The 17,432-nt window shown below is 41.4% G+C and overlaps 2 protein-coding genes across 5 annotated transcripts; both read left to right on the forward strand.

Moving 5' to 3' along the window:
- Positions 1–1,015: 1,015 nt before the first annotated feature.
- Positions 1,016–11,435, forward strand: fzd6 (frizzled class receptor 6). 2 transcript variants are annotated; one of them, XM_029452008.1, is made up of 8 exons: positions 1,016–1,148; positions 2,466–2,898; positions 6,599–6,795; positions 6,894–7,473; positions 7,633–8,052; positions 8,669–8,817; positions 8,917–9,306; positions 9,795–11,435. In XM_029452008.1, the coding sequence occupies exons 2-8, from the start codon at positions 2,713–2,715 to the stop codon at positions 9,952–9,954; spliced, it is 2,082 nt and encodes a 693-aa protein (XP_029307868.1). In that variant the 5' UTR covers positions 1,016–1,148; positions 2,466–2,712; the 3' UTR covers positions 9,955–11,435. The 2 variants fall into 2 exon arrangements, with proteins under 2 accessions (XP_029307868.1, XP_029307869.1); XM_029452009.1 differs by lacking the exon at positions 1,016–1,148 and adding an exon at positions 5,866–6,054 and having other exon boundaries at positions 2,766–2,898.
- Positions 11,436–12,035: 600 nt separating this feature from the next.
- Positions 12,036–17,377, forward strand: LOC115021748 (collagen triple helix repeat-containing protein 1-like). Of its 3 annotated transcripts, XM_029452380.1 has the most exons (5): positions 12,036–12,286; positions 13,342–13,419; positions 15,085–15,303; positions 15,424–15,640; positions 16,886–17,377. In XM_029452380.1, the coding sequence occupies exons 1-5, from the start codon at positions 12,173–12,175 to the stop codon at positions 17,026–17,028; spliced, it is 771 nt and encodes a 256-aa protein (XP_029308240.1). In that variant the 5' UTR covers positions 12,036–12,172; the 3' UTR covers positions 17,029–17,377. The 3 variants fall into 3 exon arrangements, with proteins under 3 accessions (XP_029308240.1, XP_029308241.1, XP_029308242.1); XM_029452381.1 differs by lacking the exon at positions 13,342–13,419 and having other exon boundaries at positions 12,038–12,286; XM_029452382.1 differs by lacking the exon at positions 13,342–13,419 and having other exon boundaries at positions 12,038–12,244.
- The last annotated feature ends 55 nt before the right edge of the window (positions 17,378–17,432 follow it).

The following is a 17,432-nucleotide window of genomic DNA, read 5'->3' on the forward strand; positions in this document are numbered from 1 at the left end:
GTCAAAAACTAAAAATGAAGGCTAAAGTGTCATAATGCTTTAAGTCCCGGGTTAAATGCACTTAAAAACACGTATGTTTACTTAAGTAACATATCTTAATGACTTCTTCCACCACTGGCTGCTCCACTAAAATAAGAAAACAAAGCCTATAATGACTTACTGTGTTAGCTTGTATTAATGTGTGATATGTTTGTTATCTCTATGCACATTGTGGTTTTTATATTTCCTGGATACTTCAATAGTGACATGTAATAAGTGAGTAGTAATCTGTAATGCCTACAATTTTTAGATTTTCTTTTAGAATATGCTGTGGCTTTATTATTTCATTAGCTGTATAGCCTATGGATGTTTATTACGGGGTTTGAATCCTTTCTGGATTAAATTGATAAATGTTTGCTTTCCATCTAGCGGTATTTAGGAAAACTACAGCATCTTCACAGTCATCTCTTTATCGTTCCACAAAAAAAGTGGCAGCACCTCCTGTTGATATGTATGTATTTAAAAAATAAATGAAGTTACTGTTGAAATAAATATACACGTTGACTTTCTTTTTAAAAAAAAACTGAAATCAAACTGTTGTTTCAAAAAATCCTTGCAATGTCCCTGACATTTGCTCTTGTATTGTCCGTCCGTCATTTGCCCATCTGCACACATGTAGCGTTCATGTGCTCCCGTCAATCCCCGCTTCTACTGCTGTCGGTGCATTCATGTCAACCTTTGCATTGAGAAAGGCTAATATTTAGTTCTATTTTTTTTCTTGTATTTGTTTGTGAACGTTTACTAAACTGCTAAAATCTCAACACCATTTTAACTTTCAAAAGCGTAGAAGACAATCAAAAACCCAACTACAAGTGATATAAGTCTTTTTACCTCAAGACATTTAATTTATACTTCACAACTCCGTCCAGAGCGTTTGGTATACGTGTAGTTGTTACGTTAGACAACCACTATCTATTAAATGCTCACATCGGTTCAAAATGAAAGATCGACATTTCCAGACGCACATGAAGGCAACTTCACTGCACAGCAGCCGGACAAGAAAAGACGGAGGGACTGTGCTGGAGCTTGTCGCAGGAAACACGCTACCAAATTCCCCACAGAATTGATCCATGTAGTCAGCTGTTACACGAACTCCTGGGTGGTTAGGGGTAAGTGCTTGTGTTTCGTTTTTTACCCTCATAGTTTTTTTGTAGTTTGTACCGAAGTTATGGTCGGCCCCCGTCCCAAGGCAGCGACAGAGGCATGGATGTTTACTGTAACTCTAACCGCCTTTGGCGTCTAATTTACGGGAAAACGGCTTTCCTGCACGCGAAAGACTAACATACACTTGAAAGTCCTGAAGCTATGATAGGAACTTATTCGTGTTGTTTTACTATCCTTTACATGTGTGCTTTTCCCACTACAATGTTGTTGACGGAACTTTTCAGATGTTTGTTTAGCTAACTTTTATAGTCTCTTTAATCATTGCTAATATGCTAACCGAAAAGTGTATGCTAATAACCATCCAACATGATTTACCCTGACTGCACTATTATTTCAGTGCAGCTGTTACCATACAGTCTATGGAGTTCACATGCCTACTATCGACACTTGTTTGATTGTTGGAGGTGGTTATAAACAGTGATGTGGTAATATTAGATAAACTCTTACCACCAGTCATAATATAAGCATATGATAATCATCAGGAATTCAAGCACCCACATAAACAACTAATCTTGTTATTCTTGAAAGAGCATATCTTCATATAAAAAAAAGTCAAAGACTACTTGTTTTAACACACGCATACATGTGTTAGTATACAGAATATAACCAGAACGAATATCCAAAACTAGTCCAATATTGATCAACATGAAAAGCAAAACCTCATGATACTGAGCTTTTGTATTCACTGGAAAAGTCTTACACTCTCTCAGGCTTTCAAGAGCGTTGTTATTCAAGTGCGTGTATGGGAAACAGTGACACTTTAATGTGAAGTTTAATGAGCATCAACAAGCTGAGACTCATTCTACTGAATCAGCATGGATCTTTAGCGTTCCCCACCCAATTTAAATGCATGCACTTAATGTGAGCACGGGGATTGACTGGATTTTGGTCCCCTTAATTTCATTTGACTGATATGTGTCTACAACAGTCCCAAACTGGCGCATGAGGACTTCAAGGGACCTGTAGTTGTGCCCAGAAAAAAGCTTGATTCATTTTGATTAGCTTAGCTTAATTCAACCCTTTAGGTGATAGCACAATGAGAGGTTGGGTGACAGACCGCTTTGATGATAGGGCTTCAGTCTGTCTTTGTACTGCAATTCTGTAGTAAATACAGTAATGACCACTTACTAAAACCTTCTCAGCTGAGGTTCCTGCAGACAAATCTTCATGAAGTGTGGGTTGTGGGCCAAAACAAACCAGTTGTAGTCGTTGTAGAGCTGAAAGTATAAACTCATTTAAATAAAAAAATACTTTATTTTCAGGGATGTGGGATTCCTCTCTGTGATCCAGAGGCACATGCTGACCAATGATGGGAAAGTTGTACCTGCTGCTACACCCATCGGCTCCCCTGAGATGATCCCTGGAGAAGTGAAATGTGGATGACCGTGTGAGCCAGGGGAATTTAACGTTTGTGCCAAGATATCCTAACGCTGAGCCAAAAAAGAAATCTGATCTAGTTTACATAAAAAACATACACTCACACACACTCACTCCCAATCAGCCATCACAATGCTGAAGCCAGGACCGCTGTGGGCGTGCCTGGCTCTGATATGGTTGGGAAGCTGCAGTGCCCACAGCCTGTTTACCTGCGAGCCCATCAAAGGGCATCGGTGCTTGGGGATGCCCTACAACATGACCTTCTTTCCCAACATGATGGAGCACTACGACCAAGAAATCGCTGTCAGTAATATGGAGGTGAGTCCTCATAACATTATATATATTATATATAACATATATTTGTTGCTGCACTGTATTTTGCCAATATTGGCCTTGTGGGCGTATACTTGTTTACTGCTGATACAGTTTCTTTCTTGAAAACCAAACGGTCTTTAAAATATGCAGTTAGTTTATTAAATGTTACTATAGATGTTATGTATTGTTTGGTTATGACTTTTCTTAACCAATTGGTAATGAAAGAGAGAGACCCAAGGTGTTACAGATTTAATATTTGATGAATTGGAACACACTATTTGAATTTATCTGTGATACTTCCATACAGCTTTTCCCAGCTTTGAAGTGCTTTAACTTTATGTTATGATGTTTCACATCTGCTGACCCTTTTAAAGAATCTCATTAGTCTGGGTTTCAATGGAGAGTTGTAATTATATTGTCATGTGACAAAAGAAAAGCTTCCTGTGGTTGTAAATAAAATTATAATTCAAATCACATTTAATGACAATGAATATCATTTCAAAATGATTGATATGATAAGTGCTATTATTATCAGTGTTGTTAGTGGCTCCAGTCTATAAATGTCAGTGTCCATATCAGCCTTCATAAGTGCAAATGGATGGAACCATAATTACCATTTTGTAATGGTCATCAACAGGCTCCTACAAATCATGCCTGGTTGTCATAGAGCACTATCTAGTTAAACCTTTGAAATGGTATTGTTGTTAACATGAGAACTATGAATCTGGACACTTGCTTTATATTCTCAGTTTTCAAAAATAATAGGTTTTAAATACTTTACGTCATTACCACATTGAAATGTAGTGGGGAATTATTTTGGAAGAAGGAATGTCTTCCCACTGGAAGGACACATTAAAGTTCCTTTTAACAAGAAAAGTAGATTAAGAAAGAAGAACAATTTTCATGACAACAGCCTACTGTCCGAGGGAGCAGTAATCGTGGAGGGGTTACATACACTCAGGTCAGAGTTGTTTAGCACACTTTTTCTCTGCAGTTGAAGTTGTCTCACACTAAAATGAGCAGGATTATCTCTAAAATGAGGACCCTGGCACTGCCAGGACACAGGAGACTGATAGCAATAGTTTCTGTTTGATTCATGCAAGGCAAGCATATTAGCAGTCCCAGATAGGATCACTTTTTGTAAAGTATTTTTACCACGTAGGTATGTATGTAGGCATTTTTACAAAGAACCATGTGGGGGGATGTCACTAAACTTTAAATCCAGCCACTGCCTGATGCTTAATATAAAAGGAAGGTGAAGAGATGCAAGGTATGTGAAGTTAGTGCACAATGATATTTGCTCGTCATCGGTATGGGCCGATAAAGGCTTTAAAATATCATGCTAAGTTCGTCTAGCTTGGTTTGTTTTTAGGCCATGACTCGCTCCAGGCAGTAGTGCACCACAAAAGTTGACAGCACGTCTCCTAGCAACGCTGGGACTCAAAAGTCAGTCAACTGTTGCCATGGGAAACGCCCATCCAGAGACTTGAAGTTCAAGCACAAATATGTACAAAAAAATAGCTGTAGTATCATTATAATTAATATTTTATTACACAAGTGAGGACAATTGAACTTTTGATGTCACCGGCCTTGTTTTTCTAGCATGTGTTCAGACCAAAGTGTTGTCTTGTGTGTCTCCTCAGCAGTCAACTCAGTTTCTGTAGTGGACTGGCATTCCTGAAGGCCAGGGTCTGGTTACACACATTTGGTGTCAGAGTGTTGAGCGTGAACAGTCATCTGTTGAAGAAGGCTTTTGTGTGGCATCTGGCAAAGGTATAGGCTTCTTATTTCACAGCAACCTTGGCCACGGGCAACTTCATGGACTTTGTTGTGAGGGGGCCTTTGATTTCTGGAGGAAGGGGAGGGACACACCCAGTCTCACACAAAGCCTACCCTGCATACCACAATGAGTTTTCTCTCCGTTAATCACTCACTCATTTCCCCTCTGTACACGCTGATACCTCTATGGGCCTGTCTCCCAGGTGACAGGCTTACCCTCTCTGGCCTACATTCAACTTTACATACTATACATAGCTCTCTTTGAAAACATTTAGTGATTTATCACAAAGCCCTGACGCTGTAATCAAGCAGACTTCTGTTTCGGTATGGGCTCAGTCCGCCTATCAGTAGGATTTTCCGGCGGAGGGTTAACCTTTTTCCGCCCTTGGTCCCAGATTCCACCGGTGTTTGCCAGCTTTTGAAATAGCAAAGTTTGAAGTGTTAGAACACAAAGAGAATGGAAAGACTAATTGATGTACTGTCATGGACAGGGAACACTTGAGGGTCTTAAAAGTTAGAGTGAAAGTTTGAAAAGTGATTTTCTGGACATTTCTTCAAATCTTTTAATCCTTGAAGTACTTTGCTATGAAATTAGAGGATTTTCCCTTTAAGAGCAAATCAGCTCAAGTTGTACTGCTGATCCTGGTTGAAGGCTTTTGAAATGAGGGCAGTTTTTACAGTAACTCTGCCGTAAAGCAAATAAAGGTCAGGTTGTTGAGCAATGGGGAGCTCATTGAGAAGGAGTCCAGGACCTCCACAGGAGAGAAACAAGGACTCTTACTGTCAAAGGGGGCATGCCCAGACCCCAGACACACGGGCCTACTGCCAGACTGGATTTCAGGAAAAAATTGAGGAGAGGAAACATTGAATAGTGGACTGTGTTGGAGTGTATGTGTGTGTTTTGTGTACACATATTAGCAGTATAGACTGGCAGAAGTGTGTCTGGGTATGTTGGTCTGATAATGGTCGACAAGGTTCAAACAAAGAGTCCGGACTGCTCTAAAACGTGCAGTTCTGAGTGAACAAAACATTACGGGTGACCCAATCTAAGGATTTAGAAACATCCGCATTGACATGATCTTAACTTGTTTCACTGGAATGAAGTTGTCTTCAGTGTAAGCCGTGTATGCCACTGATACGTAAATCCACACATTAAAACTGTGTCTTAGCAGCAGCCTAACCTATCAACAGCTCTGTGCATTCCAGCCTTCCTGGCTGTCGTGTTTCCAAACGTCCGTGCAGTTATTTCCTGCCACCTACACCACACCCCCCACATCTCAGTCCTCAAGCTTTTGACCAGCGTGTTGAAACGAAAGAGTATGGTTCTCAGCCAGTGAATGGGCCCCTTTGTGTGGTGCATCGCACATCAACAAAATGAAGGTAATACTTCTACACTGAGCAGTGGTTCCCAACCTTACTGGTTCGTGACCCCTTAAAATTAAGCAAAGACGACTCATCATCACCACTTCTATATGTTTTGGGGTTATTATAGCCACGCCTTGAGAGGTAAAATCATCATCAATATTATTTTATGTAATATAAATGCTTTTTGATAATCATCTTACAATCTGTAATCATCCTTAGCTCATTTTATGTTATTCAGTCACATAGAGTTCTTTATTCAAAACAATGGGGATCATTTTAAATGTTTGTTTTTTGCCTGTTTTTCAGCCGGGGGTTGCATCTTCACATGTATTTTGTGATCTTACAGATTGCTACTGTCTGCCTAAAGTGATCACATGTGTTCAGGGGTGAAACCAATGGTACAATAATCTGATAAAAGGTGCTGACAGGGTGTTTATCTGTACTTGCTTAGAACACACATAGCGAGTTCCTCTAATTTCAGATAAACTTAAGCATGGATCACAACCTTTCACATTGACAGTCATTTTCAATACAACGTAACTTGTCTGTCCATCTCCAGCCATTCATGCCCCTGGCAAACCTGCGCTGCTCTCCAGATGTCCACCGCTTCCTGTGCCAAGCCTTTATCCCAGCATGCACCGAGGAGAACATGGTGATCCGTCCATGCAGAGAGCAGTGCGAGACTGTTCTGTCCGACTGTGAGGAGAATATCCGAATCTTTGGTATCACCTGGCCTCCTGAGCTACAGTGTGACAAGTAAGGAAAACACATTTATAGACCATTCACACAAGCAAAACCGGTGTTCTTGATCAATCCATTGAAGGATTTGTTTGTTTGAATTTTTTGTCAAATAGATTGGACCCATGTAGCTCTCCTGGTGGTTCAGAACTTCCTGCAACAACCCCAATGAGCTCCTCGTCAGCTAAGAGGGACCTTGGCTTCTGGTGCCCACTGCAGCTGAAGACCAAACCGGGCCATGGATCATCGTTCCTTGGTGCCCAGGACTGTGCTCCACCTTGCTCCAACATGTACTTCAAACCCCACGATATCGAATTTGCCAAGAACTTCATCGGCGTGTGCTCCATCATCTGCCTGGGCGCCACGCTCTTCACCTTCCTCACTTTCCTCATCGACGTCAAACGTTTCCGCTACCCAGAGCGCCCCATAATCTTCTACGCTGTCTGCTACAGCTTTGTGTCGCTTATATACTTCATCGGCTTCCTGCTGGGGAACAATGCAGCCTGCACCAAAGCGGTTCATCCTGCCGGTGAAGAAACAGTGGTGCTAGGCTCTCAGAGTAAAGGCTGCACTCTGCTTTTTATGCTGCTCTACTTCTTCTCCATTGCCGGTATTGTCTGGTGGGTTATACTCACCATCACCTGGTTCCTGGCAGCTGGACCCAAGTGGAGCTGTGAGGCCATTGAGAAGAAAGCGGTACGTTTGTTTTCAAGAATTTACGCTGATCTTGTAGCAAATAACAAGAAAGTACCTCAAAGAAATGTTATATGTAAATATAAAATAAGTAAGCTATTAGCAGCCACGGAAATGGTGGACACTTCTGTAAAAATGTATCCATGTGTTCTCTGTCTTTAGGTGTGGTTCCACTCGGCTGCCTGGGGGATCCCCGGGGCACTGACTGTGATGCTGCTGGCTCTGAACAAGGTTGAAGGGGACAACATCAGCGGAGTTTGCTTTGTAGGGCTGTATGACCTGGACGCCCTGCGCTACTTTGTTCTGGCTCCTCTGTGCGTGGGCGTCATAGTTGGCCTCTTCCTCATCCTAGCGGGCATCGTTTCTCTCAACCACGTCCGGCAGGTCATTCAGCACGACGAGCGCAACCAGGAGAAACTGAAGAAGTTCATGATCCGCATCGCCGTGTTCAGCTGCCTCTACCTAGTTCCGCTGGTCACCCTGTTAGCCTGCTATACCTACGAGCAGAGTCACCGCAGCACCTGGGAGACTACCTGGATCAACGACCGCTGTCAAGAGTACAGCATCCCCTGCTCCTACAAGGTAGCTGTGTTAAGGCCAAAGGACACGTTAGAAAAGGCTTTCCAACTCACCGTCTTGTTAATTATGTCCACCTACTTGGTTGATGCTGTTGATTGAATGTTTGCAGCAGATGTTCGTGTGTGTGCACGTTCAATGTGACAATTTCTCTTCTAGCTACACAACAATGGCTCTTACTTAAGCTATTAAGGTGTTTAACTGAGAGTACAGTCTTAGAGTGAAAGCAATAATGGATACAGCAACATTTTTTAAGTCTTTGTAAGACTGCCTTCTGACCCAGAAAGATGTTTTACAATAAATATCCATTACAAAAAAACCCAAATACATAGTATTCAGAACAACACAAACAACATCTATATATTTTAATGTTGGCTGTTCATTAAGAAACCAGTTTTACTCATTTACAAAAATGTGTAATACATAGGCTATTATGTGCTGCCGTACAGTGTGACTGATCAGGAGAGAGGAAGAATCTAAGAAAACCTGTTAAAACGAACTAGCTCTGTCCTTTGTTAAATATCAGTTCCTGAGCCTAACAGTTCAAAAAGCTTGATTTGAGTCAGAAAATGGTTTTGTCACAAGGATTCTATTATGTTTTGTTTATGTCTCTTTGTTCCAGACAACAGATCACGACCGCCCTGACCTCTCCCTGTTTCTGGTGAAATACTTAATGACGCTGGTGGTTGGAATATCTGCAGTGTTCTGGGTGAGCAGTAAAAAAACCTGCTCTGAGTGGGCCTACTTCTTCAACAGGACCCGCAAGAGAGAGTAAGACCATGTCTCTTGTCTTGTTACATGTTCAAAATTCAGTTTCCATGAGCAATAGATATGTAGTATTACTATACACTCATCTTCTCTGACCCACAGTCCCATCAGTGAGAGCCGCCGGGTGCTCCAGGAGTCCTGCGAGTTCTTCCTCAAGCACAACAGCCGTGTACAGCACAAGAAGAAGCACTACAAGCCGAGCTCCCACAGGCTCAAGGTCATCTCCAAGTCCATGGGCACGAGCACCGGCGCTGCAACCACCAATGCCACTACAAGCAATCAAGGGACCTCTGCACTGGGCAATCACGAGCCCCATGTGCACAGTTCTCTGTCTGAGGCCTCAGCCAGGGAGCACCTGGAGAGGGGCACCTCCAGCCGAAGCTCCAGGAGGGGGGAGAGGGAGAGGGAAGGGGGAGAGAGACGTAGCAAAGGGGGGAGTTCCTGTAAGATGAGCAGCCGCTCAGAGAGCATGCACAGAGTTCCAGATGGGAGGTGAGTGAGACAGATGTGAAATCTCTAAAAGTGTTGAATGTTGTATCTTTTGTTTCTGAAAAGCATAGACATAGCACTTTTCCTCATTTCAGTATTGTACATGTTGATATCATTTTGTTGATATATTAATGCCTAATTTCCAAAGCATGGTCAGGCTTGACTCGACTCAACACACTTTTGTGCAGGATGTCCGGTGTCGCGCTGGTGACCATTCTCTCTGACCTACCAGGGGTCTGCAGTGTTTTAACTCCACCTTCTAGTATCGGCTCAGTTCCCTTGGAACCGTGACCGAGGTTGTACCATAAAAAGAACCAGGTACTACCCTCAACTTTGCTAATGGAAAACCACAAAAGATTAAGTCGGGTTAAGGGGAGCCGTGCCGTACCATGCAGTGGAAATGCGGCATAATTCCTCTATTGTTTTTTGTTATACGGAACTATATTTGTATAATTAATAACATATAATCTGATGTGTCCTTGCTGCTTTAGGGTGACTCCAAGGAGCGAGCTGTCAGAGGCCAGGCACGTCCCCAGTGGACAGCAGCATCGGGCTTTAAACCTATCACGCAGCAGCATCAAGAACTCCACCCACCAGCTGGTGCACCAAGTGCCTGAGGAGAGCAAGGACACGAAGGATAGCACCTGCTGAAACATCTGACCCCCCCCCCCCCCCCAAAATGTATTTGTGCATCCATCCATCCATCCATCCATCCATCCTTGAAACTAAGACAGCAGTCACGCTATATGCTGTTTCAAACCATAGCACCCTTCTGTGTCATAAACTTCATGCATCAGATTATGATTGTATTGGTTACAGTCAGTGAATGTAGCCAGCAAAATGTAACATCCCTAGAGTATTTCAAATGTGGTATGCTTGGACCAGAATCTGGGTTTTGGCAGAGAGTTTAAAGTCGTTAGATTATTTAGTGTGATCTGTGTCTTGTCAGCTTTACTGAGCTTTTGGCCTTTTACTATATACCTGAATGTTGCAGCAGCACAGCTGTGATCCACCTATACAACTACCAATGGTCTTTTAACTTGATAGCATGCATTAAAAAATGTTAGGTCCACTGTTTGTACATGTGTAGCTCAATGTCATAGAATGCATACTAGAAAGCAAATGCAATATTTATGTAAATATTCAATTTTTTAGAAATGAAGTCTTTCACTGGACGAGTCGCTACACTGAGAGCTATGTTTAGAAAGGTCATGATATTGCCAAACATTTAACATAAGGAGAGTCTTCCTATGGTAAACTGTTTTTTGAATGTCTTATTGTTCTTCCTAGAAAGCTGCTTCGTCTCAAAACCTCATCTTGTAATTTACATTATTACTCCTTTGAAAAAAGGTATACTCTTAAACTAGATATACAGTAGCTGAGTTTTCTTTCAAAGCACTGTACATTTACTTGATGTTTGTTTTGTGTTCCTACTTTTTTCTGTTGTACAAACACTTATTGTGTCTTCAAAGAAGTGTCCTATGAATTTGAAGTATAGCTTTATAGTTTTCTACAACAATGTGCCTTCCTTTGAGTAGTTCCTCATTTTCAAAGAACTTCAAAGAACCTCCAGATGTTTTGCATGTGTGACGTCTACCTGTGTTCTTGGTCTGGGTGTAAATTCATATGATTTAGAATCAAACAGGCTTTGCACTATTTGTCATTGGAAGCACAAACCACTACTAATTGAGTATAAAAAGTCATAAACAAAAATAAATAGAGAATCTGGGGCTTTGTTCAGGGGTTATTTATAGCATATGGTCATGGATCATATAATTCTCTCTCAATTACTTCCAGACCCACGTCTGTGATGTATTTGAAAATCTCTCATGCTGTACTGTCTTTTTTGCTGAGTAAGGGATTGATCCTTCCATTGAGGTTTATACCTTTTTATATAAGGGAGTCAACAATTCCAATAACGCCAATTAAAAGGGAATCCTTGTCAGTCCCTTTCTGTATATTCTTATTCTGGCATGTGGACGGGGTCTTACCCACAACTAAACTTAACGTAGTCTTTGAAATGCTCTTTAAAACTTTTGTGTGCCGTTTTTACTGTTTTTTTATGTAGCCTATTTCGTCAGCTGAATTTTGTATCAATCCAATTTCATTTTAATAAAATATAATTGAATAAAGAATGTTTTTGTTTGATTTATTAACTGCTATTTATGATAGATTTTACTTAAACACCACTGATATTTTCACACACAAATCTTTCCAAAAAGAGTACGAAATGATCACATTTACTCAATATTTAGCACACTGGTCATGTATACGTATGTACGGAAGATTATTAGGGGGAAAATCACCTGCACATTTCTCTTTACATTTTCAATTTCAATAAGTCAACCTTTCAGTATATTAATTTTCAAGTGTATACTTAACATTATTCTCAAAATGTTATTTTGACTTTATTCTCAACAAAAACAAAAACTTTCTCCTCTGATTTATTGTTTCTTATGCCTGGCAATAATACTAAAAGTTTGAATTTATTCTCAACATTTTGTCTTTATGCTCAAAATGTTATTTTAACTTTTTTCTCGACAATTGGACTTTATTCCTAATGCAAAAAAAACTAATTCTTCTTCTGGTTTATTTAAATGTTATGCCTGGCACTGATACGGAACGTTTGACTTTATGCAAAATAAAAATAAGAATCTTCCTTCTCTCATTGTTCCCCCTATGCCTGGCCCTAATACTCTTCCGTACATGGATATCACGGGGATGTTCTGAGGCTTTCCCTCAGAGAACGTTCCTGTAGGTTGACTGGCTCCTTCCTCTCGTCCTGCCCTCCTCCGGACTACACTGTCTCAGAGCTGGAGTCGAGCTGTCGCCTGAAGTCTCTCAGAGAGCGCACACAGCCGCCCGTTGTATGATGTCTCCTCTCATTGCCCGCCTGCTGCTTCTTGTCTGCTTGGCTTTACCTCTTTATGGCGTGGAAAAGGTGAGAAATAGAGGATACCGAAAGGATCCTGACGCTGACAAGGTAAGAGAGATTAGCTAGAACAATAACCATGCGGCCACTATAATCATTCCCAGAAGTACAGATGTGCCAATCCAGGAGAGCTTTATGCGTTGTGGACAGATTGTGTAGTTTCTCATAGCAAGAAATCACCAAAAATGGACTCAAACCAAAATATATTATTGCATTTACATGGCTTTATTGTCATTTAACGCGCTTTGTTGTATTTCTTTCTTTTTTTTAAAGCATCTCTAATAACATTCATGGGGCACTTTGCATGTTGAATCCAACTCATCCTGGCACTAATTTTTCTCCACTTTGCCAGAAGTAGGCTATCCTTAAACGACTGATTTCCCAATAAGAAAAGAAAATGTAATATGCTGATTCACCCGCATAATCCACATGTATGCTTACAGTGCAGTGAGTGTGGTCACAGTTAGCAAAATGGTCTCCAAAATGACCTGGTCCCATCAGCAGATGAGAAATGCTGTTTTATAGTTTTTGTGTGGTCAGCTGGTTCTCTATTATTCCAGGTCTGGCTGCTCTCCAGCGGACTGTGGACAGAAAAAACCCATAACAGGAAGGGTCTGACTGAAACCTTCTGTCTCTCTTTGTTATCTATCTGGCTGTCTTACTACTTTAAACATGGTTATATGGTTTGGTTTGGGGGAATTTCGGCTGATATTTTAAGGCTGTTACATGTATATGTGATAATATTTTCAAAAATACCTAAAGCAATGTTCAACTATTTAATTTAAATTCACACCAACCCCAATCATAGACTATCTTTGTCTAGAATTACATAACCCTCCATGCTGTAGGTGGAGAGCGAAGGAACAAAGTGGTCACACATTTCTCTCTCAAATCTCTTGGGTGTCAAATGAAAGTGAAACTCGTGTTTATTTTGTTGGGACTCGGACTTTGACCACCCATCAGGGACTCCTAGAAGTCTGCATACCCTACTTTGAGAAATGCAGAGTTCAAGCAGTTGCTCTTCATCATCCTCCAAAGTCATATTCCATGAGACCTCAGTTAGAAGGATGTAATGAATAGCATCTTATGTTACCATCTGTATCTAGTGCACTGGAAATGATGCTGAAAAGCCCAACTGCACTAGACACTCTGGAGAAGGAAGAGCTGCTCATTTGAACAACATGGTAATCATAAAATCCTATTTTGCACCCCCCCCCCCCCCGAGATCCTACAAATCTAAGAAGTCTCAAAGCCCAGCATTATATCCCCGCTGTGCATGCTCCAGGAGAGCTTCAGTCCGTGCTTCGGTGTTGACTAATGCATGAACTACTACTGATTTCTCAGCACTTTGCAGCAAATGCAGCCTTTATGCTTCAGTGTTTATGTTACAGTAATACACTGTGTGCTACTAATATTCAGTAGAGCCGGAGTGTAATTCATGCAGGCAGGCAGCACCACTGCAGAAACAGCAGTCTGGAAGGTAATATTTAAGTCAGCTGTGTAGCAAAGTGGACAGAGGTTCCATTCATTAGTCTGCTTTGAGATGTCTCCAAAAATCCAACCCTTAATAAAACTCTGAGACGTTTCCTTGCTGAATTTCAACCAAGCGGACTCTCTATTTCCACATGTTGCCATCTATTAACCAAAGTGCTTAGAAGTTTTGTCCAATTCCCTTGAGGACACATTCCAAGTCTATTACAGCATATGGTTTCATCACAGACTTCCCAGTTTCCCATAATGATGTCTGACTTCACATCTCCAGGTTGCTCCAGCATAGCCACTTAATGGCTAAAGCAGACTCTCAAACATGTGTTTTCATCACAGCTGACTTTAGAATATTGTAATTCTCCCTACATTCAGGCATTTTCCAGATTCACATCATGTGAAATACATTTTTCTGCTTCACCCCAGGGACTCAAGTCGAGACAAGATATTGAAAGTAGAGTAAAAGCTCTTTGTTCGCCTCTCCTGCCTGGCGTCTTTTCTTTTTTCTTTTGCCTTATTGCCTTTTGGCCGTGTGCCCCTATAACTGCTCCACAGCTGCATGCTGAGCAAAAGGGCAGCACTGATCCAACAAAAGCCCAGACCCAAATCCTTTTTGGCATCAACGTTTGCTTGAGAGCAAGGGCGCACTTCTACGCATCTCTTTATGTCTACCCTGACTGAAGAAATGACTGCATGACACTTATACATCACATAACCAAAATTAAAACCCAACTCGGACTAAAAAAAGCCTCAAGAGCTGACCTACACACTGTAATCTGTTGGTCAAAATGTCTCTTTGAAGAACATATTACGCCAAGCTATTTGGATCTTCATTGTGTCTATCTCTGTATGTGGTGGGGCAGTTTTGGCAGGCTCCCCCGTCTCTGTGTGTGTCTGAGTCAGCTTGAGTAAGATGCGGCATCTGTTTAAACATAGCAGGAGATTCAGCTGGACAATGAATCACACCGATAGATGTATGGCCAAACACCTACTAATTTAATCTGTCAGCAAGCATTCGGTTCCTCATTAACACACAATCTGTCATTCACTTGCTTCACGGCCTCATGGTTGCTGGTTCTATTGCTTTGGCTTGGTCTCGATCACATCTGTTTTTACACTTATTTCAGCCCAATGGCAGTGTATTTGTTTATATGAGGTATAATCTGGCTCCTTGTGTGTGATGGTTGGATGAATGGCAGCATTTAGGTGTCTACAGTGCATGCAGCCCCAAACTGGGACTTATCCCCCACGGAGAAAAAATAAAATCTGAAACAGGAAGTTAGATAACAATAGACTGAAGTTGTTACATGACTTCTTTTCATTATCAAATTTCACCATGACTTCCTCTTTTCCTGTTTTTCCAGTATGGCAGTTGCATACAGGGACCAGCAGGCACCTCCGGCAGAGAGGGTAACCCTGGAACCAACGGCATCCCCGGGACGCCGGGCATCCCTGGCCGCGACGGGGTCAAAGGGGAGAAAGGCGAGTGCATCAACGAGATCTTCGAGGAGCCCTGGAGGCCCAACTACAAGCAGTGTGCCTGGAACTCTCTCAATTATGGGATTGACCTTGGTAAAGTAGCTGTAAGTATTTAGACACCTCGAACAACATGTTTCTGAGGAATGTAGGTGTCCATTTCAAACGTTTTACAAATTCACAGAAACGTTAAAGAACCACCAAAATGTCCCTTTGCTGTGTTGCAGGACTGTACGTTCACCAAGATGCGTTCAGACAGCGCCCTTAGAGTCCTCTTCAGCGGTTCCCTCAGACTCAAGTGTAAGAACGCATGCTGCCAGAGGTGGTACTTCACCTTCAATGGAGCAGAGTGCACCGGACCCCTGCCCATAGAGTCCATCATCTACTTAGACCAAGGAAGCCCTGAGCTCAACTCAACCATCAACATCCACAGAACGTCCTCAGGTACAGCTTAAGTCATGGGCTTTCTTGTGCAATAAACCTTTACCAACTATATTTTTTCCCAGTGCTTTATAACGCTTTAGTTTAAAGCAACAGTTCAATATTCTTGGGAAATACAAGAGTTAGATTTTTAGATGCGCTTTAGCTAGAGCTAGCAGCCGGTTAGCTTAGCCTAGCATAAATCTAAGGAAACATCTAGCCTGGCTTTGTCCAAACATGTCTAACAGCACCTTTAAAACTCTATCTATATCTAGTTTGTTTTGCCTAAAAACTCAAACTAAAAGTTCAAGTTGGGTTTACAGGAGGTTATGTGCTGGATGGAAGTGCATTTGTGTTCCCAGGATTCTATACTGCCAGGGTCCCATGTTCCCCAATATCCTCTTAATATGAGACATTAAGGAGACCTTTCAAAGGATTTTAAGTTCACAGCAATGTGTTTTACCCTAGGACAAACGTTCCCTTGGTCAATATGTTGAAATCACCCACCTACAGATTTTAACCGACTGATGTTATACTCATTGAAACCTTTGCCCTCAAATTTCTGGTCAATACTGTTTATTCTTGACTTTAAACATTGATATCTCCAGTGGCTTAACGGTCCCATTCAAATGTTCATTTGAAATGTCCATCTCCCTTCATTTGTTTGACATTTCAACTGCAAGGATAGCCCTCACCAATCTCCTACAATGTTAGATTTTCTTTTCAAGAACAAGGGACCCTGGGAACATGGGGGTGACCCCTGCTGGACTATTACTGAAGATGTAACTTCCATGAGTTTTTACTGGTTGCTTTCAGGAAGTTACTGCTCCCAGCTTTTGATACCTTTGACAGGCTAGCGGCTTACCCCTTTTATAAATGTATATATTTATTATATATTACTCATTTTTGTTACCTTCAGACAAGGCTAAGCTAGCGGTTCCCTATTTCCAGTCTTTGTGCGAAGCTAACCAGCTGCAGGCTGTAGCTGTATATCTACTAAACATATACAGTATGAGAGTGGTATTTGATCTCTTACTCTGGGCAAGAGATCAAATAAGCATATTTCCCAAAATGTTGAGCTATTCTTTTAAGTGGTTATTTAACTGCTTTGGGAAAGCCTTGTCAACAATCTTTAAAATAACACTCTTCCAATTGGCAAAGTTCATCACTGTGTCAGAAAACCAAACCATTAACAATTTCCATCCCTGGAGACAGTTTGGGTGTTCCCTGAAATTAATTTTCACTGCCTTCTGTTTTTCTCCTCTCCAGTTGAAGGGCTGTGTGAGGGAGTCAAAGCAGGGTTGGTGGATGTGGCCGTGTGGGTGGGGACCTGCGCCGATTATCCCAGAGGTGACGCATCTACAGGGTGGAATTCAGTATCCAGGATTATCATTGAGGAACTGCCCAAATAAATAAAAAGTTACATGTAAGGGAAGCACCAGGCCTGGTAGTGTGACAGTATGTTATCTGGCCCTCCAAAACGATCAGGTATGGTTTACTGAGGCGCCACAGCATCACTGATTGATAACTTGAATGTTTTATTTTCTTTAAATGCTATACTGGTTGATAGGCCTATAAACAAGAACACTGTGTCTTTCTGTCGACCAGAAATAAACTTTGTACTGTAGCTTTTCTGCCTATGGGTGCTGTTGGTAACCTTTTAACAGACATTGACAATATTTAAACTATGTACTCATGTGACATGTTTATATTCATTATTACTGTTAATAAAGTCATCTTTTTTAAAGAATTGAACTTAAACTTTAGGACTACTTGTTATGTTTAAGAGCTTTGCAACTCCCTGCGCTTAATTCTA

The sequence above is a fragment of the Cottoperca gobio genome, chromosome 16 (assembly GCF_900634415.1).
Source record: "Cottoperca gobio chromosome 16, fCotGob3.1, whole genome shotgun sequence".
Taxonomy (NCBI): Eukaryota; Metazoa; Chordata; class Actinopteri; order Perciformes; family Bovichtidae; genus Cottoperca; species Cottoperca gobio.